General features: G+C 34.8%; 1 protein-coding gene across 11 annotated transcripts in view; it reads left to right on the forward strand.

Moving 5' to 3' along the window:
- Positions 1 to 15,526, forward strand: part of LCORL (ligand dependent nuclear receptor corepressor like) — a 167,173-nt gene that overhangs the window by 39,623 nt on the left and 112,024 nt on the right. For all 11 annotated transcript variants that reach the window (XR_006217071.1, XM_042984869.1, XM_042984862.1 and 8 more), the window contains exon 2: positions 13,271 to 13,336. Coding sequence is in view for 9 of the 11 variants with exons in the window: in XM_042984869.1 (XP_042840803.1) it covers positions 13,271 to 13,336 (66 nt within the window). In the remaining 2 variants the exon portion in view is untranslated. The remainder of the gene's footprint in view (positions 1 to 13,270; positions 13,337 to 15,526) is intronic.

Consider the following 15,526-nt stretch of genomic DNA (forward strand, 5'->3'; position numbering starts at 1 on the left):
AACTCTTAAACATTGCTGATAGACTTGTAAAGTGATTCAGCCATATAATGCCATATGTGGGAAAGTTGAAAATATGCATACATTAGGACCAAGTAATTCCACTTACAGATTTCCATGCACAAGAAACTAACACTTGGACAAGATGACACATTTATGAAGATTTTTAATGCAGCATTGTTTATAATACCAAAAAAAAAGTGAAAAGTCACATAGCCCTCAAAAAATGGATAAACTGCATATACTTATATAAATGAATTCTATATTAGGGTCAAACCGAATGCACAAGGAATTTTTGTTTTTTGGTAAGGGTGATCTAAATTATGTAAATCTTTCTGCTGAAAACAATGAAAAAATGTTAGATTTAAAATATTAAATTTTTTTAATGTTTCTTTATTTCTGAGACAGAGAGAGACAGAGCATGAGTGGGGGAGGGGCAGAGAGAGAGGGAGACACAGAATCAGAAGCAGGCTCCAGGCTCTGAGCTGTCAGCACAGAGCCCGACGCGGGGCTCAAACTCACAATCCGTGAGATCATGAGCTGAACCAAAGTCGGTCACTCAACTGACTGAGCCACGCAGGCGCCCCTTAGATTTAAAATATTAAAGAACTGAAAAGACAGTTGGGAATACCCAGGCTAATAATGTTAGAGGTAAGTAGAAAATAAAGGCAAAGCTATTTAAATTTGAAGTCCTTTTTAAATATTGTATACTTGTGCTTTTCTGGTTAACTAGGCAAAAGGATCAGAATCCAAGCCCAAGTTTGTCTAAGATAGACATTCTTACAGATCTTCTGCAGATTAAGCTAGGCTTCTCAGGGCCATGCCTTCAGTGTAAAAGCAACCAGACCTAAAATCATCCTTCCTCTCTGTAGTTCTGAAACTGTTGCCTGATGAGCGGAACAGGAAAAGGTGAAAAATATATGAGATTGAATTTGTCACAGACTGGCCTACTAGCAGATCTGTATCAAGTCAATCAAGGAACCCCAAGCTATAATATTGGTTTGAAGTGTTACTATGGTCTGAATTTTTGTGTTGCCCAAAATTCATATGTTGAAAACTTAATGCCCAAAGTAATATTAAGAGGTGGAGCCTTCTGGAGGTGATTAGATCATGAATGTGGAGCTCTCATGGGATTGGGATTAATGTGATTAGTACCCTTTTAAAGGTGGCCCCAGAGAGCTAGCTCACCCCTTCCACTTATGTGAGGACACATAGAGAAGTTGGCCTTCTGTATGTAACCCAGGGGAAAGCCTTCACCAAAATCTGACCATGCTGGCACTCTAGCCTGGACTTCTAGCCACCCAATTTCTGTTATTTTGTTGTAACAGCCTCAATGGACTAATACAAATATTTATTAGTTTCCTACTGTTATAACAAATTAACACAGATTTAGTGGCTTATGGTAACACTAACACTAATTTACTATCTTAGAGTTCTGGGGTCCGAAGTCTGAAGTGGGCCTCAGTGGGCTAAAATCAAGTTGTTGGCAGTGCTGTATTACATTATGAGAGAAGCCCCAGGGAGAATACATTTTCTTGTGTTCTCCAAGTTTTAGAGGTTGCCAGCATTCTGTGGCTTGTGGCTTCTTTGTATCATTACAATTTTTTAATGTTTATTTATTTTTGAGAGAGAGAGAGTGAGCACACGAGATGGGGCGAGGCAGAGAGAGGGGGAGAAACAGAATCCAAAACAGGCCCCAGGATCTGAGCTGTCAGCTCAGAGCTCCATGCAGGGCTTGAACTCACAGATTGTGAGATCATGACCTGAGCCAAAGTCTGACGCTTAACTGACTGAGCCATACAGGCACCCCCACCTCTTTTCATCTTTAAAGCCAGAAATGGCCAGTTGAGTCTTTCTGATGATACCATTTCATTCTGACTCTTCTGCCTCTCTCATCCCAATTTAAAGCTTTTTATGATTATAGTGCATCTACCAGTATGATCTTATTTTAAGGTCAGCTGATTGGCAACTGACCATTAAATTCCATCTGTAATCTTAGTTCCGTCTTGCCATGTAACATGATTTATTCATGGGTAGTGGATATTGGAACATGAACATTTCTGTGGGACCATTCATTATTCTACCTACGACAAGATGGTTTCTAACTGATAATTGCCTTTACATGCCTTCTGGAAACCAACAGTAAGCATTTTGGGAAGGGGGTACATCCATCCTAGGCCTTAGGGAATATTTAATCTTTTGAAGGCAAAAGCCAGTAAGTACTGAATTAAGTGAAAAAAGAAATAGGCAAGATAAGCAAGAACCAAGAGACAGCAGAACACACTCATATGCTGTAAGATGTTGGAATGATGAGATACTTATCTTTGTTATTTTTATTTTTAATTATTGTTTGGAGTTTATTTATTTTGAGATAGAGCACAAGTAGGGGAGGAACAGAGAGAGAGAGGGAGAGAGAGATATTCCTAAGCAGCCTCCACAGTGTCAGCGCAGAGCTCAATGCCAGCTCAGTCCTACGAACCATGAGATCATGACCTGAGCCGAAATCAAGAGTCACACACTTAACCAACTGAGCCACTGAGTGCCGCTTTATTATTTTTTGAATGTTTTGATATTTTGAGAGAGAGAGACAGAGTGAATGAGTGGGAGAGGAGCAGAGAGAGAGAGAGAGAGAGAGAGAGAGAGAGAGGGAGGGAGGGAGGGAGGGAGAGAGAAATCCCAAGCAGGTTCCATGCTGTCAGTACAGAGCCCAATGTGGGGCTTGATCCCAGAACTGTGAGATCATGACGTGAGCCAAAATCAAGAGCTGGTCACTTAACCAACTTAGCCACCCTGCCCGTTCCCAGATACTGATTTTTAAAATGATTATGCTTACCATATTTAAAAAATGACAGACCTCAATATTTGCAAGGAATGGGGAGCTATAAAAAAAAGACGTTAAATATTTAGGGCACCTGGCTGGTTCACTTGGAAGAGCCTGTGACTCTTGATCTTGGCATCATGGATTTGAGCCCCATGTTAGGTGTAGAGATTACTAAAATAAATAACAGTTTAAAAAAGATGTTAAATATTTTAAAAAGAACATAGTAAAACTTGTATAAATAAAATTATTAAACTGACAAATCAGCAGATGAACTTCTGCCTCTGACCAGGGGAAAGTTGGAGGGCTTGGACTTATCCTCCTGTGTAGACAGATAGGAAACTGAGGTATGTACTTAAAATCATTTTTTTTTTCAGCATTGGAAAACAGGTAACATAGAAGTGTGATCCCTGAGAAAAATGGAATTAATGATATAGGCTTTATGATCACTCCACCATTTTGCTTGGAGGTCATATCCAGACTGTAGCACAAGCAGGATGAACCCAAAAAGAGCCCAGTGGTCTCACTGACTCGAGAAGATAGAAATCAGCATTCATAGTGTTTCAAGTGGCTAGAATTTGTGGGGCCATACTACCAGAAAGCAGGCAGCTACACAGAAAAAGAGGTCAAGAAACCAGCACGTGTTAATGCACGAATCTTTAAAAACCAGTTAATGCATATGTAATATGACATTCCACAAGGGCTGATAAATAACACTCTTAGAAAAAAATGATTACCAATGAGCTGTAATCTGAACAATTTCCAGGACGCACACAGGGTTGGGAGTCATTCAGGTTCCCACCAACCAGAGTAAGAACAATCATGGAATACAAGAGGTATTCAGTGGAGATCCATGAAAGCTAAACATAGTAGCGGGAAGACTTTTTTTGCTTCTGTTTGAAAAACCTTTTTTAAAAACCTCAAAATTATCTTCAAGTATTTTAACTTCCTGAATAAATAAAGTATGACACTCTTTAAAGGAAAAAAAAACCCCAGCACTCACAATGTAAAATTCATAATGTCTGGCATCCACATGCAATTATTAGATGTGCAAAAGAGCAGGAAAATGTGTCTCATCAGGAGAAATTGATATTAATAGAAATTAATTAATAGAAATTGATAGTTAATAATTAGACTAGAAATAATAGAATTAACAGATCAGGATGTTAAAACTGCTTTTAGAATTTGCACAGTGTACTCACGGATCAAGGGATAACATACACATAATGAAGAGCAATATGGAGAATGTAAAAAGGAAAACGGTGTAAAAAGGAAACAAATGGTGCTGGATCAAATAGATGTCAATATAGAAAATATAGAAAAAAAGATGTCTGTATGGAAAAAATATCATTCCTATCACATCATTCACAAAAAAATAATCAAAAAGGACCATAAACCTAAATGTAAAACTTAAATCTAAAACTTTTTTAAAAAGGAGCGCAAGCAGAGGAGGGGCAGAGAGAGTAGAAGAGAGAGAATCCCAAGTAGGCTCCACACTGTCAGCGCAGAGCCCAGTGTGGGCCTCAGTCCCATGAACCATGAGATCATGACTTGAGCCGAAATCAAGAGTTGGACACTTAACCAACTGAGCCACCCAGGCACCCCTAAATCTCTAAAATTTTTAAGAGAAAACCTTTGCAGCCCTATGGCAGCACTAAAAATCTGAAGAGGTATAGCTAATAAACTAATGGTGGCAATATAATAGAATACTAAAAATTGTTATTTAACCTAAAACAATATTGTGGGAGGTGAGAGTCAGAGAAGGGAACATATGATAGATGTGACAGAAAACAAATAACAAGATGATAGTTATAAACCCACTGATATTGATAATTACATTAAATGTTAATGGTCTAAACATTTCAATTAAAAAGTAGAGATTTACAGACTGGATAAAAATGGAAGATTCAACTGTGTGTTGTAAGAAACTCCATGTAAGTATAAAGGGATAACATAAAGGTTAAAAAGGATGCAAAAAGATAAAATAAAAATGCTATGGGACATCTGGGTGGCTCAGTCAATTAAGTGTCTGACTCTTGGTTTCAGCTCAGGTCATGATCTCATGGTTTGTGGGATCAAGCCCCGTGTCGGGCTCTGCACTGATAGCTCAGAGTCTGCTTGGGTGTTCTCTCTCTCTCTCTCTCTCTCTCTCTCTGCCCCTCCTCCACTGTCCCCACCTGTCAAGGAAACAAATGGTGCTGGATCAAATAGATGTCAATATAGAAAGTATAGAAATTTATATTATCTCAAAATAAACTTTATTATCTCAAAAATGAGTTTATTATCTCAAAAATAAACTTTAAAAAATTTTTTTAAAAAATGAAGAAAAACGCTAATCATGAGAAAGTTGTTATGGCTGATGTGACATGAGACACAGTAGACATCAAGGAATAGGGCTTTAGAACAAGGGTAAAGAACATTTTGTTAATGATGATGAAGTAAATTCACAAAGAACCAATAAAAAACGTATGCACCAAAAAAAACCCACATATAAACACCTAATTAACAGAGCTTCAAAATACACAAAGCAAAAGCTGACAACCTAATGGAGAATGATCTACAGAAATACAGAAGATTTCAAAACAAAACAAAACAAACAAAAAAACAAAACTGTAGAAGACTTAAAGAACACTATCAGTCAAGTAGGCCTAACTGACATTCATAGTACAATCTACTCAATAACTGCAAATACACATTCTTTTCAAGTGTACATGGAATTCTCCAATGTACTTCATATGCTACTTGTAAACCTCAACAAATATAAAGTGATTGCAATCTTACACAATATGCTTTATGGATCACAAGGATTCAGTTGGAATTTAGTAACAAAGATTTCCGGAAAATGACTAAATTTTTGGAAATTAAACAACACATTTATAGCCTGTGTGTAAGAGAAGACAACATAAGAGAAATTGCAAACATTTTGAACTGAATGAAAATGTAAAGATAGGTGATCAGAATTTATGAGATGGAGCTAAAATAATGAATATAGAGAAGCTTATAGCTTTAAATGCTTTTATTAGAAAAGGACAATTGGGGTGCCTGGGTGGCTCAGTCAGTTGAGTGTCTGACTCTTGATTGCAGCTCAGGTCATGATTCCAGGGTTGTAAGATTGAGCCCTGCATTGGCCTCTGTGCTGAGTGTGGATCCTACTTAAGATTCTGTCTCTTTCTCCCTCTGCCCCTCTCCTTCTCACACTTTCCCTCTCTAAAAATAAAAAAATTTTAAAAGGGCAATGGAAAAAATCTGTGATCTAAGCATCCTCCTGGAAAACTTAGAAAAATTAAGTGCAAATGCAACAAAAGTAATTAGAAGGAAGGATGTAATAAAGGTATGGCAGAAATCAAAATCACAGAAATAGATGGACAATAAAGAAAATCATTGAAACCATCAGTGGTATTTTGAAAAGACCAATAAAATTGCTAAAATTTTGTCTGGGCTGATTAATGAAAAAGGAGAGAAGATACTTAAACCAATACAGGGGGCGGGGGGCACTTAGCGCGGTCAGTTAAGCCATTAAGTGTCCAACTTTGGCTCAGGTCATGATCTCGTGGTCCGTGAGTTTGAGCCCCATGTCCAGCTTTGTGCAGACAGCTCAGAGCCAGGAGCCTGCTTCGGATTCTGTGTCTCCCTCTCTTTCTCTCTCTGCACCTGCCCTGCTCGTGCTCTGTATCTCTCTCTCTCTCTCTCAAAAATAAACATTTTAAAAATTAAAAACAAAAATACTGGAAATGATAGGGCTATAACTACAGATTCTACAGACATTAAAGGGTAATAAGAAACTCTTTTGGACAACTTTCTGCAAATAAATACTATAACTTATAAGATACCAATGGCCAAAAATGACTTAGGTAAGAAATAGATAATCTGAGTATTTTTTATTGATTAAAAAAACTGAATTATAATTTAAAACCTTACCATAAAGCAAACTTCAGGTCTGATTTATAGTTAATGAATAAATATTAAAATATACAAACTCAGGGGGCGCCTGGGTGGCTTGGTCGGTTAAGCGTCCGACTTCGGCTCAGGTCATGATCTCACGGTCCGTGAGTTCGAGCCCCATGTCGGCCTCTGTGCTGACAGCTCAGAGCCTGGAGCCTGCTTCGGATTCTGTGTCTCCCTCTCTCTCTGACCCTCCCCCATTCATGCTCTGTCTCTCTCTGTCTCAAAAATAAATAAACGTTAAAAAAAATTTTTTTAAAATATACAAACTCAGGAAATAGAGAATAGCTATCTTCTCGGTTTGCTTTATGAGGCCAGCATTATTCTGTTACAAAACAGAATAGAGACATTTCAATAGAAAGAATGCTAACAGTTTTTAGTCATCAAGGAGCTGCAGATTACAACCACATGCACATTCATTAGAGTGCGAAAGTTGATAAGGTTCTGGTGCAACTGGATCTCTTGTATTATTACTGGTGGGAATGTAAAAGACTACAGCCATTTTGCAAAAATGACTATTTGGTTTCTTAAAATTTTAACAACAAACCAAAGCAACTCTACAACTAACTTCAGCAATAACAATCTTAGATATTTATTAGAGAAATATGATATATTTATAAAGATTTATACATGCATGTACATACCAGCTTTATTTATAATAATCACACATTCTAAATAACCCAAATGACCATTAACATGAGAATTGATAATTTATAATATATCCATATAACAGAATACATCTCCACAATTAAAAGGAAAATACTACTGATACGTGTAACACCATGAATAAATTTCAGACTATTGGTCAAAAGAAGCAAGATACAAAAGAGTGTATATTTTGTGATTCCATTTAGATGCAGCTCTAGAAAAGACAAGTCTAGTTTATAATGACAGAAAATAGATTAGTGTTTCTTTGGGCTTTGGATTATTTCAGGCAATTTACTCAAAATGGCACAAGGGTACCATTTGAGCTGATGGAAATATTCTGTCTTGATTGTGTTCTTGATTAAATGAAAGTATGCATTTGTCAAAATTTGTTGAACTTTATCCTTAAAATGGATACGTGGTATTGTATGAAAATTATATCTCTTTAAAGTTGACTCTAAATCAGAGGGTATGTTTGTCAGATTGTACAATAGAGGGAATTTGTGAAATGGAATATATATATATAGAGTAGAAGAAATTAACCATAATACAGTTATGAAAAGAGAGAGGTAAAATACAGAAGAGAGCAACATAAAGTATATAATGAGGATGACTTAGACACTTTTACTCAGTCTTATGAAGGGTGTTGTCAGCAACAGATGCTCACTAAAGGAATTACTTTACGCAGAAGAAAAGTAGTCCAAGAAGCATGCTTTGAGTTATAATAAGTAATGAAGAGCAAAGACAAGGGTAAATATGTCTCTGAACATAAAACAACATAATGCTCAGGAAAGTACACAGAGCGATAGCGTATATAGGGAGGAGGTCTGAGTCTTGCAATGATGGGTAAAGATTTGATTAACTTTAGATTTATATCCTAATTTCAGGGTTAACTTAAGAAAAGCATAGAAATAAAGGACACAATTTTCAAACTGAGAAGAACAAATGGAATGAAGAATATTCAGTCAATTCCAGAATTTGCAAGAAAGGAGGAGAGAAACAGAAACATAGCACCTTGATACAAATAGAAAAAAAGTAGATAAAAATTTAAACCCAAAAATATTGGTGACTTTTAAATTTAAATTACTAACTTCAGACAAAATGTCAGAGTATTTTTATTTTTTTCCCTCAGAGTGTTTTTAAAAAGATATTCCACATTAACAATACAGGAAGTTTGTAAAATAATTGAAAAAGACCTATCATGGAAACAATACCAAAAAATGTTTTATTTTATAGCTGTATAATATTAGACCATATAGTCAATGTATAATATTAGACCATATAGTCTAATGCAAAACTCATTGCTAGAAATAAAATAGGTGACTTCATAATTGTATAAAGTTCTATTCACCGGGAAGCTATGAAAGTTATAAAATTATAAACACTTGATAATACAGCCTCAAAAATATATAAAACAACAAAGAAATAGAAAAAGTCACAATTTTATGGAAGATTTAAGATACTTTTCTCAACAATTGAGAAGAGACATAACAGAAATGAATAAGTATAATTTAAAGAGTACAGTTAACATGCTAACCTAATGAACAAATACAGAATGTTGTATCCACCAATTTAGAGTGCGTGTTCTTTTCAAGTATATGTAGAGAATTTTCAAAAGTTATCTGTATCAACCATATAAACAATCTCAGAAAATTTCAAAGGATTGAAATTATATTGGGCATTTTCTTCAAATAAATTAAGAAATATGCTTCCAAAACCCATGGGTCCAAAAAGTAGTCATAATAGAAATTAGGAAATATTTTGACCTAATGATGAGAGAATACGAATGTATCAAAAGTTGTGGAATGCAGCTTAAAGGAGTACTTAGATGGAAATTGATAGCTTTAAATACATGTTAGGAAAGAAGAACAGCTGAAAGTTAATGAGATAAACATTCATTTAAAAAGGAAAAATTAGAGCCAAATAAACTCAAAATAGAGGACATGAAATAAAAGCAGGAGCATAAATTAGTGGATAAGAAAACACACATACAAAAGAGAAGATCAAGGAATCAAAAGAAGGTTCTTTTTAAATTAAAAAAAAAATTGAGAAATCTTTAATGAGCTTGATTGAGAAAAAAGAGAAAGCATAAATAACCAAAGTAAGGAATAAGAAGCAAAAAGGACACAGCTGCTGATGTTGTTGGACATTAGATAAGAACATATACGGAAACATTTTATGCAAGTAAATTGAGAAATATAGTTGAAATGGGCAGTAACGTAAGAAACAATACTTTGGGTGCAGGTGGCTCACTCAGTTAAGCCTCCGACTTTGGTTCAGGTCATGATCTCGTGGTTGGTGAGTTTAAGCCTTGTGTCAGGCTCTGTGCTAACAGCTTAGAGCCTGGAGCCCGCTTCAGTTTCTGCATCTCTCTCTTTAGAGGATCCGAAGCAGACTCCTCACTGAGAACAGAGAACCTGATGAGGGGTTGTACCCACTAACGTGAGATTATGAACTGGGCCAAAGTTGGATGCTTAACCGACTGAGTCCCCCAGGTGCCCCAAGTGGTGTTATTTTAAAAGAATGTAGCCAACATTATATTTAATGATGAAACTTTGAATGCTTTCACATTTAGATCAGACATAAGTAGTTAACCTTAAAAATAAAACTGACAGTTATTTTACCAGCAAAAGATGGATTTATTTAGGAATAGCAGAGAATTGTCATCCTGGACAAGCAAGCTGGGGCAAAACCATAGGCAAGTCCCCTGAACAAGTTTCTTTTTTTATAGAGGAAAAGGAGGAAGTTGGGTGGGCTCTTATAAACATTGGAGCCAACTGGGAGTTCAGAGTATAGTGGCCTTTCATTGGCTGAGTTATGACAGTCTCTCATTGGCTAAACTGTTGCCAGGGGAGGAGGAAAGCCTTCTTTTTTCCTTCTGGGACAGTCAGGTAGTATCCACATGCAAAGTCCCTCTCTTCATTTAGGCTGCACTTGACAACTAGTGATAGGACATGAGAGTTCCCACTGCTGGCCTCCTGCCTCCTTTCTAAATGAAATTTCCTTTTATTAATTTTCACAAAGTCAAGGATGTCTACTATCGTCACTAATTTTCAGTATCATAATGGAGGCTTTAGCTAAGGTGGTAAGTCAAGAACAGGAAAAAAGAAAGCAGTAAGGATTTGAAAGGAGAAAACAAAACTACCATTCTCTATAGATGATGTGTTTGTGTATGTAAAGAATATCCAGATAAGTTTTTATAGAGAATTTAGCAATGTTGCTAGATATTGAGTCAATATACAAACATCAATTATGTTTCCATAATTGATTTCCAGAAACAAAACTTTTGATTAAAGATGTTGATGGTAGCACCAACACTATGCACTATGAATAAGTATTAACAGGATATATGTAAGACCGTGGTGTTATCTAGGGAGGAGCTGAGAAACTCAATAAAACAAAAGTGTAAGTCCTTATTTGTTTTCTTCTTTTCAAACAAATCTAGGAAACATTCAGCATTTAAATTCAGTTGGCTTACATAGGGAATACATTATATAGGCTTATACATTTTGTCCAATATATGTCATAGAAAAACATCTTAAAATAATTGTTTACAATGTTATTTTTGGAGCACATTGGTAAATAGAATATCTTAGTAATAGAAAGAGATTTGGGGTTCTTTCAGTCTGAGTCTTTACCCAAACTGGAAGTCTTTTATATAGCATCCTTTTTTTTTTTTAATTTTTTTAAATGTTTATTTATTTATTTTTATTTTTTGGTTTATTTTATTTTTTAATTTTCTTTTTTAATATGAAATTTATTGTCAAATTGGTTTCCATATACAACACCTAGTGCTCATCCCAACAGGTGCCCTCCTCGATGCCCATCACCCACCCTCTCCACCCTCCCACCCCCCATCAACCCTCAGTTTATTCTCAGTTTTTTAAGAGTCTCTTATGTTTTGGCTCCCTCCATTTCTAACCTTTTTTTTTCCTTCCCCTCCCCCCATGGTCTTCTGTTAAGTTTCTCAGGATCCACATAAGAGTGAAAACATATGGTATCTGTCTTTCTCTGTATGGCTTATTTCACTTAGCATCACACTCTCCAGTTCCATCCACGTTGCTACAAAAGGCCATATTTCATTCTTTCTCATTGCCACGTAGTATTCCATTGTGTATATAAACCACAATTTCTTTATCCATTCATCAGTTGATGGACATTTAGGCTCTTTCCATAATTTGGCTATTGTTGAAAGTGCTGCTATAAACATTGGGGTACAAGTGCCCCTATACATCAGCACTCCTGTATCCCTGGGGTAAATTCCTAGCAGTGCTATTGCTGGGTCATAGGGTAGTTCTATTTTTAATTTTTTGAGGAACCTCCACACTGTTTTCCAGAGTGGCTGCATCCGTTTGCATTCCCACCAACAGTGCAAGAGGGTTCCTGTTTCTCCACATCATCTCCAGCATCTATAGTCTCCTGGTTTGTTCATTTTAGCCACTCTGACTGGCGTGAGGTGGTATCTCAGTGTGTTTTTGATTTGTATTTCCCTGATGAGGCATTCTTGAAAGCTCTCTCTGGTGATAGTTCATTCACTTTCTGCCTGAAATTTCTACTATTGGAACTAGTACTGAATCGTTTCACGAAGATTTTATTAAGTACGTGTTTACCAAGTATCATGATAACTACCTTGTCAAATCTAAGACATCAGTTGTAAGTTGTATTATTTCTTCATGTTCTACTAAATGAAAAAAATGTTGCCACTCCTTGGCTATAACACACCATTGATTTTAATATACATCTTGATTTCAAAGATACTAAAAAACATTTTTTTTAAAGCATCTTATGGGGGTGACTGGGTGACTCAGTTGGTTGACCATCCAGCTCTCAATTTTGGCTCACATCATGATCTCATGGTTTGTGGGATCGAGCCCCATCCCGGGCTCCTTGTTGACAGCATGGAGCTTGCTTAGATTCTCTCTCTCCTCTCTCCTTCCCCTGCTTGCACACGTTCTCTCTCAAAATAAATAAACATTTTTAAAAAATAAAACATTTTATGATTTATGAAACATTTCTATAGAAGTATTTCCACTGTTTTATAATTTAGGAATACCACTAAAAAAAAATCTACTTTAGTTTTCTTTGTTCAGAGCCATCATGCTACCTTTAAGTTGTTTTCTTCCCTAAGTTCCTTTTCTTGGTTTCCTGGTTATTTTGCCGTTCTGGTCATTTTTCTTGAGATGCCTTGTAGTTTATTAAGTTGCTTAAAATTGAATAAGATACAGACTTCAAAAAGAAAATTGTAAAATGCTAAAATCAGTATATTCAGAAGGCAGAATACTCTTGTAAATTCATGAATTAGGGTCTTGTTAACCTGACAAGATATTCAGTAATTTTTTCCTTAAAACAAGGCAGTCCATAACCATGAAAAAATTGTTGTGTTTTCATTTATACAAGTATGTAGATTTAAATTTTGTACATCATACTTTTCACAGCAAGATTTTCTCATTCATTTACTCATTCTTTTAATTGGGGTTAAAGATGCTACTTTCTTTTACGTTAACATTTTTTATAACATATAAACTGGAATGTAGTACATGTTTGGTTTTTTATTCTGTCTACAAAATTATTACTGCTTATAATATTTCAACCTCAGAATATTTCTAAATAACAAAGATATTTACTTGTTTTAGTTGTGAATATTTACATTTGAATATTTTAATTTCACAGTCATGTGATTTCTGATAGTCATTGTTTGATTGTTTATTGTGTGTTGCCTACTTCAGCTTAATACACGTTAAGGAAAAATGACACCTTATAATATGTAAAATTTATAAATTTCTAAATCATATAGAGTTCATGGTTTTTGATTATTATAAAATTAACTCTTCCAGTAGGTTATATATTTTTCTCTCTTTTACAACACAGGTTTTGAGAGTATTTTAGAAGGGCTTTATGGACCACGGCTACGAAGAGACCTCAGTTTATTTGAAGGTAATGCTTTTTAAATTTTATTTTAAAACTCTGTCCCATTTAATAAATGAAAAATGGTTGTTCTATGCTAACTTTATATTAAGTATGAATTTGTGGTCTTGTTTAATTAGTATTTTTAAATGAATAAATAAAATCCAAATATTTTGTTTTATAAATCTTTTTAAAAACTTTAGTACACTGATCAAAATGGAAACTGAAGCTTGTTTTTCGCTTAATGGTACAATTTAATTTTTATTACATATTATGTGTCCTCACTTAAAGAAGATTTAAGTAAATATTTTCTGTTGCTCATGAGATAGGCAGCCTGGAAATCAGATTGTCATTCTGAAAAATCCTGCCATGTGTGTTCAGAATCTTATATTTATGTATAATACTATTTGTTATGTAGTATAGCCATCTCTTTCAAATGCTGTAGCATAAATCCTAGTGGAAGATTTTGATTTATGATATAATTACTGTGATACCCTAGTTCAATTGTTTTATTGCTTGCTTGGAAATGTAGAGCACTAGGAAAGAACAGTTTTGTAGACATCTGAAATTATATTCCTGTTTATTCACAAAATGGGTAGTGCTAGTATAGATTTACTGCTTTGATTTTGATCAAATTATTTCTGAGTCTTGTATGGGGTCAGTTTTATGTGCTAACTCTGTTACCTTCTATCCTGTGGTACCTGCCATTCTACCAAGACCCAAGACATCTCTACAGGGCCTTCTCTCTTCTGTATAAATAAGTCTTTAAGTTGAGGGGAGTGATGGTGGGAGTTGAGGAAGTGATGACGGCAGTAGTCAGAGTTTTCTGCTCTTTCTTTATTAATGTTGAGCAGGATAATTGAGTTATAAATTGTAGATCTGAAAGTATCTGTGAAAGATCATTTGTCCCAACCACCTGTCTTCAGTGAGATGAATTGATACACATGTAGAACACGACTTTAAGAATGAAGATTCCAAAATGTGCTTGTTCTTGTGTTTTATTATTCTTATAGCTAAGATCATTTTTTATTTCTTTTAACTTTAATCATTTCTCATCTTGTCATAATTCAACACTGAATTAAGTATTTTTACCTGATATATTTTTTAGCAGTACTAACTGTAGTTTCACCTATATTTCTGAGCTTACAAATGAACAAAGGAAACATTTAAAGAAACAAGAATTTAACCTATGCTTGACCTATTTCTTCAGCCTTCCTTTCTTAACCTGCTCTCCTCATTCATGTCAGAAGTCAACATTATACTTAATTGTCTTCTGGTAACCCAAATTACAACTTAAGACTCTTAGCCTGTTGCTTCCCCTACTTTCATTTGTTTATACATTGTATATGTATGTGTATATTTATGTTCCTTCAGAAATTGTTTATTATGCAAAGGGCAGAATGTTCTAAGGAAATAAATGCTTTGTTTTTTGTTTCTAAGCTAGTATTCCTTTAGTATGCACGTTGTACATGTTTATTTTAGGGAATTTGAAAATACAGATAAGCCAGAAAGAAAAACATTACTCCTAGTCCCACAATCCATAGATAACCTTTAAACATTTTTATGTAAATGTAAGATATGTGCTTGTATATATTTATTCTTTTATTATAGTAGTGTATACTCTATGCACAGTGTATATAGTTTCTGTGCATATTGTGTTCACTGGTATATCATTTTGGTATATAACGCCTAGATCATCTTTCATCTTTCTTAACAGTATTTCATTGTAGATCTATTTATAATTAATTAGTTGATTTAATCACCCATTGCAGTATATCTCATTCCATTTATTTAAATTCAGATAGATCTTATACTTTATGTCCTTTTTAGTGCCTTTTTTGGTGAGAGGAGTTAACAAAATTAGCTAAGCTTTGGAACTTGCATATAAGCACATATTCATTGCCTTTTTTTCACCCTCAGATACTCTTTCATCAGGTTTCTTAGGTAAATTCTTCCTCCTTTTTCTGCTTTTATGATTAAAAAAAAAAGCTTCTAATTAAATTGTAGCTTTAAGAATGATAATATAATAGCAATAAATCTGTAATCTGTGCAAGGATGAAGACAGCCATATATTTTGAAGGAAAATTAAATAAAAAATGTAGAGCCTTTTGAAAAGACATGTAAAAACTATCCATTATAGACATTTCCAGCTTCTTTCTTACCTCTTATAAATAAGTGTGCTTGTTTTGTTGCCAATGTTAAAAATGGTTTAATATTTAG

The sequence above is a fragment of the Panthera tigris genome, chromosome B1 (genome assembly GCF_018350195.1).
Source record: "Panthera tigris isolate Pti1 chromosome B1, P.tigris_Pti1_mat1.1, whole genome shotgun sequence".
NCBI lineage: Eukaryota > Metazoa > Chordata > Mammalia > Carnivora > Felidae > Panthera > Panthera tigris.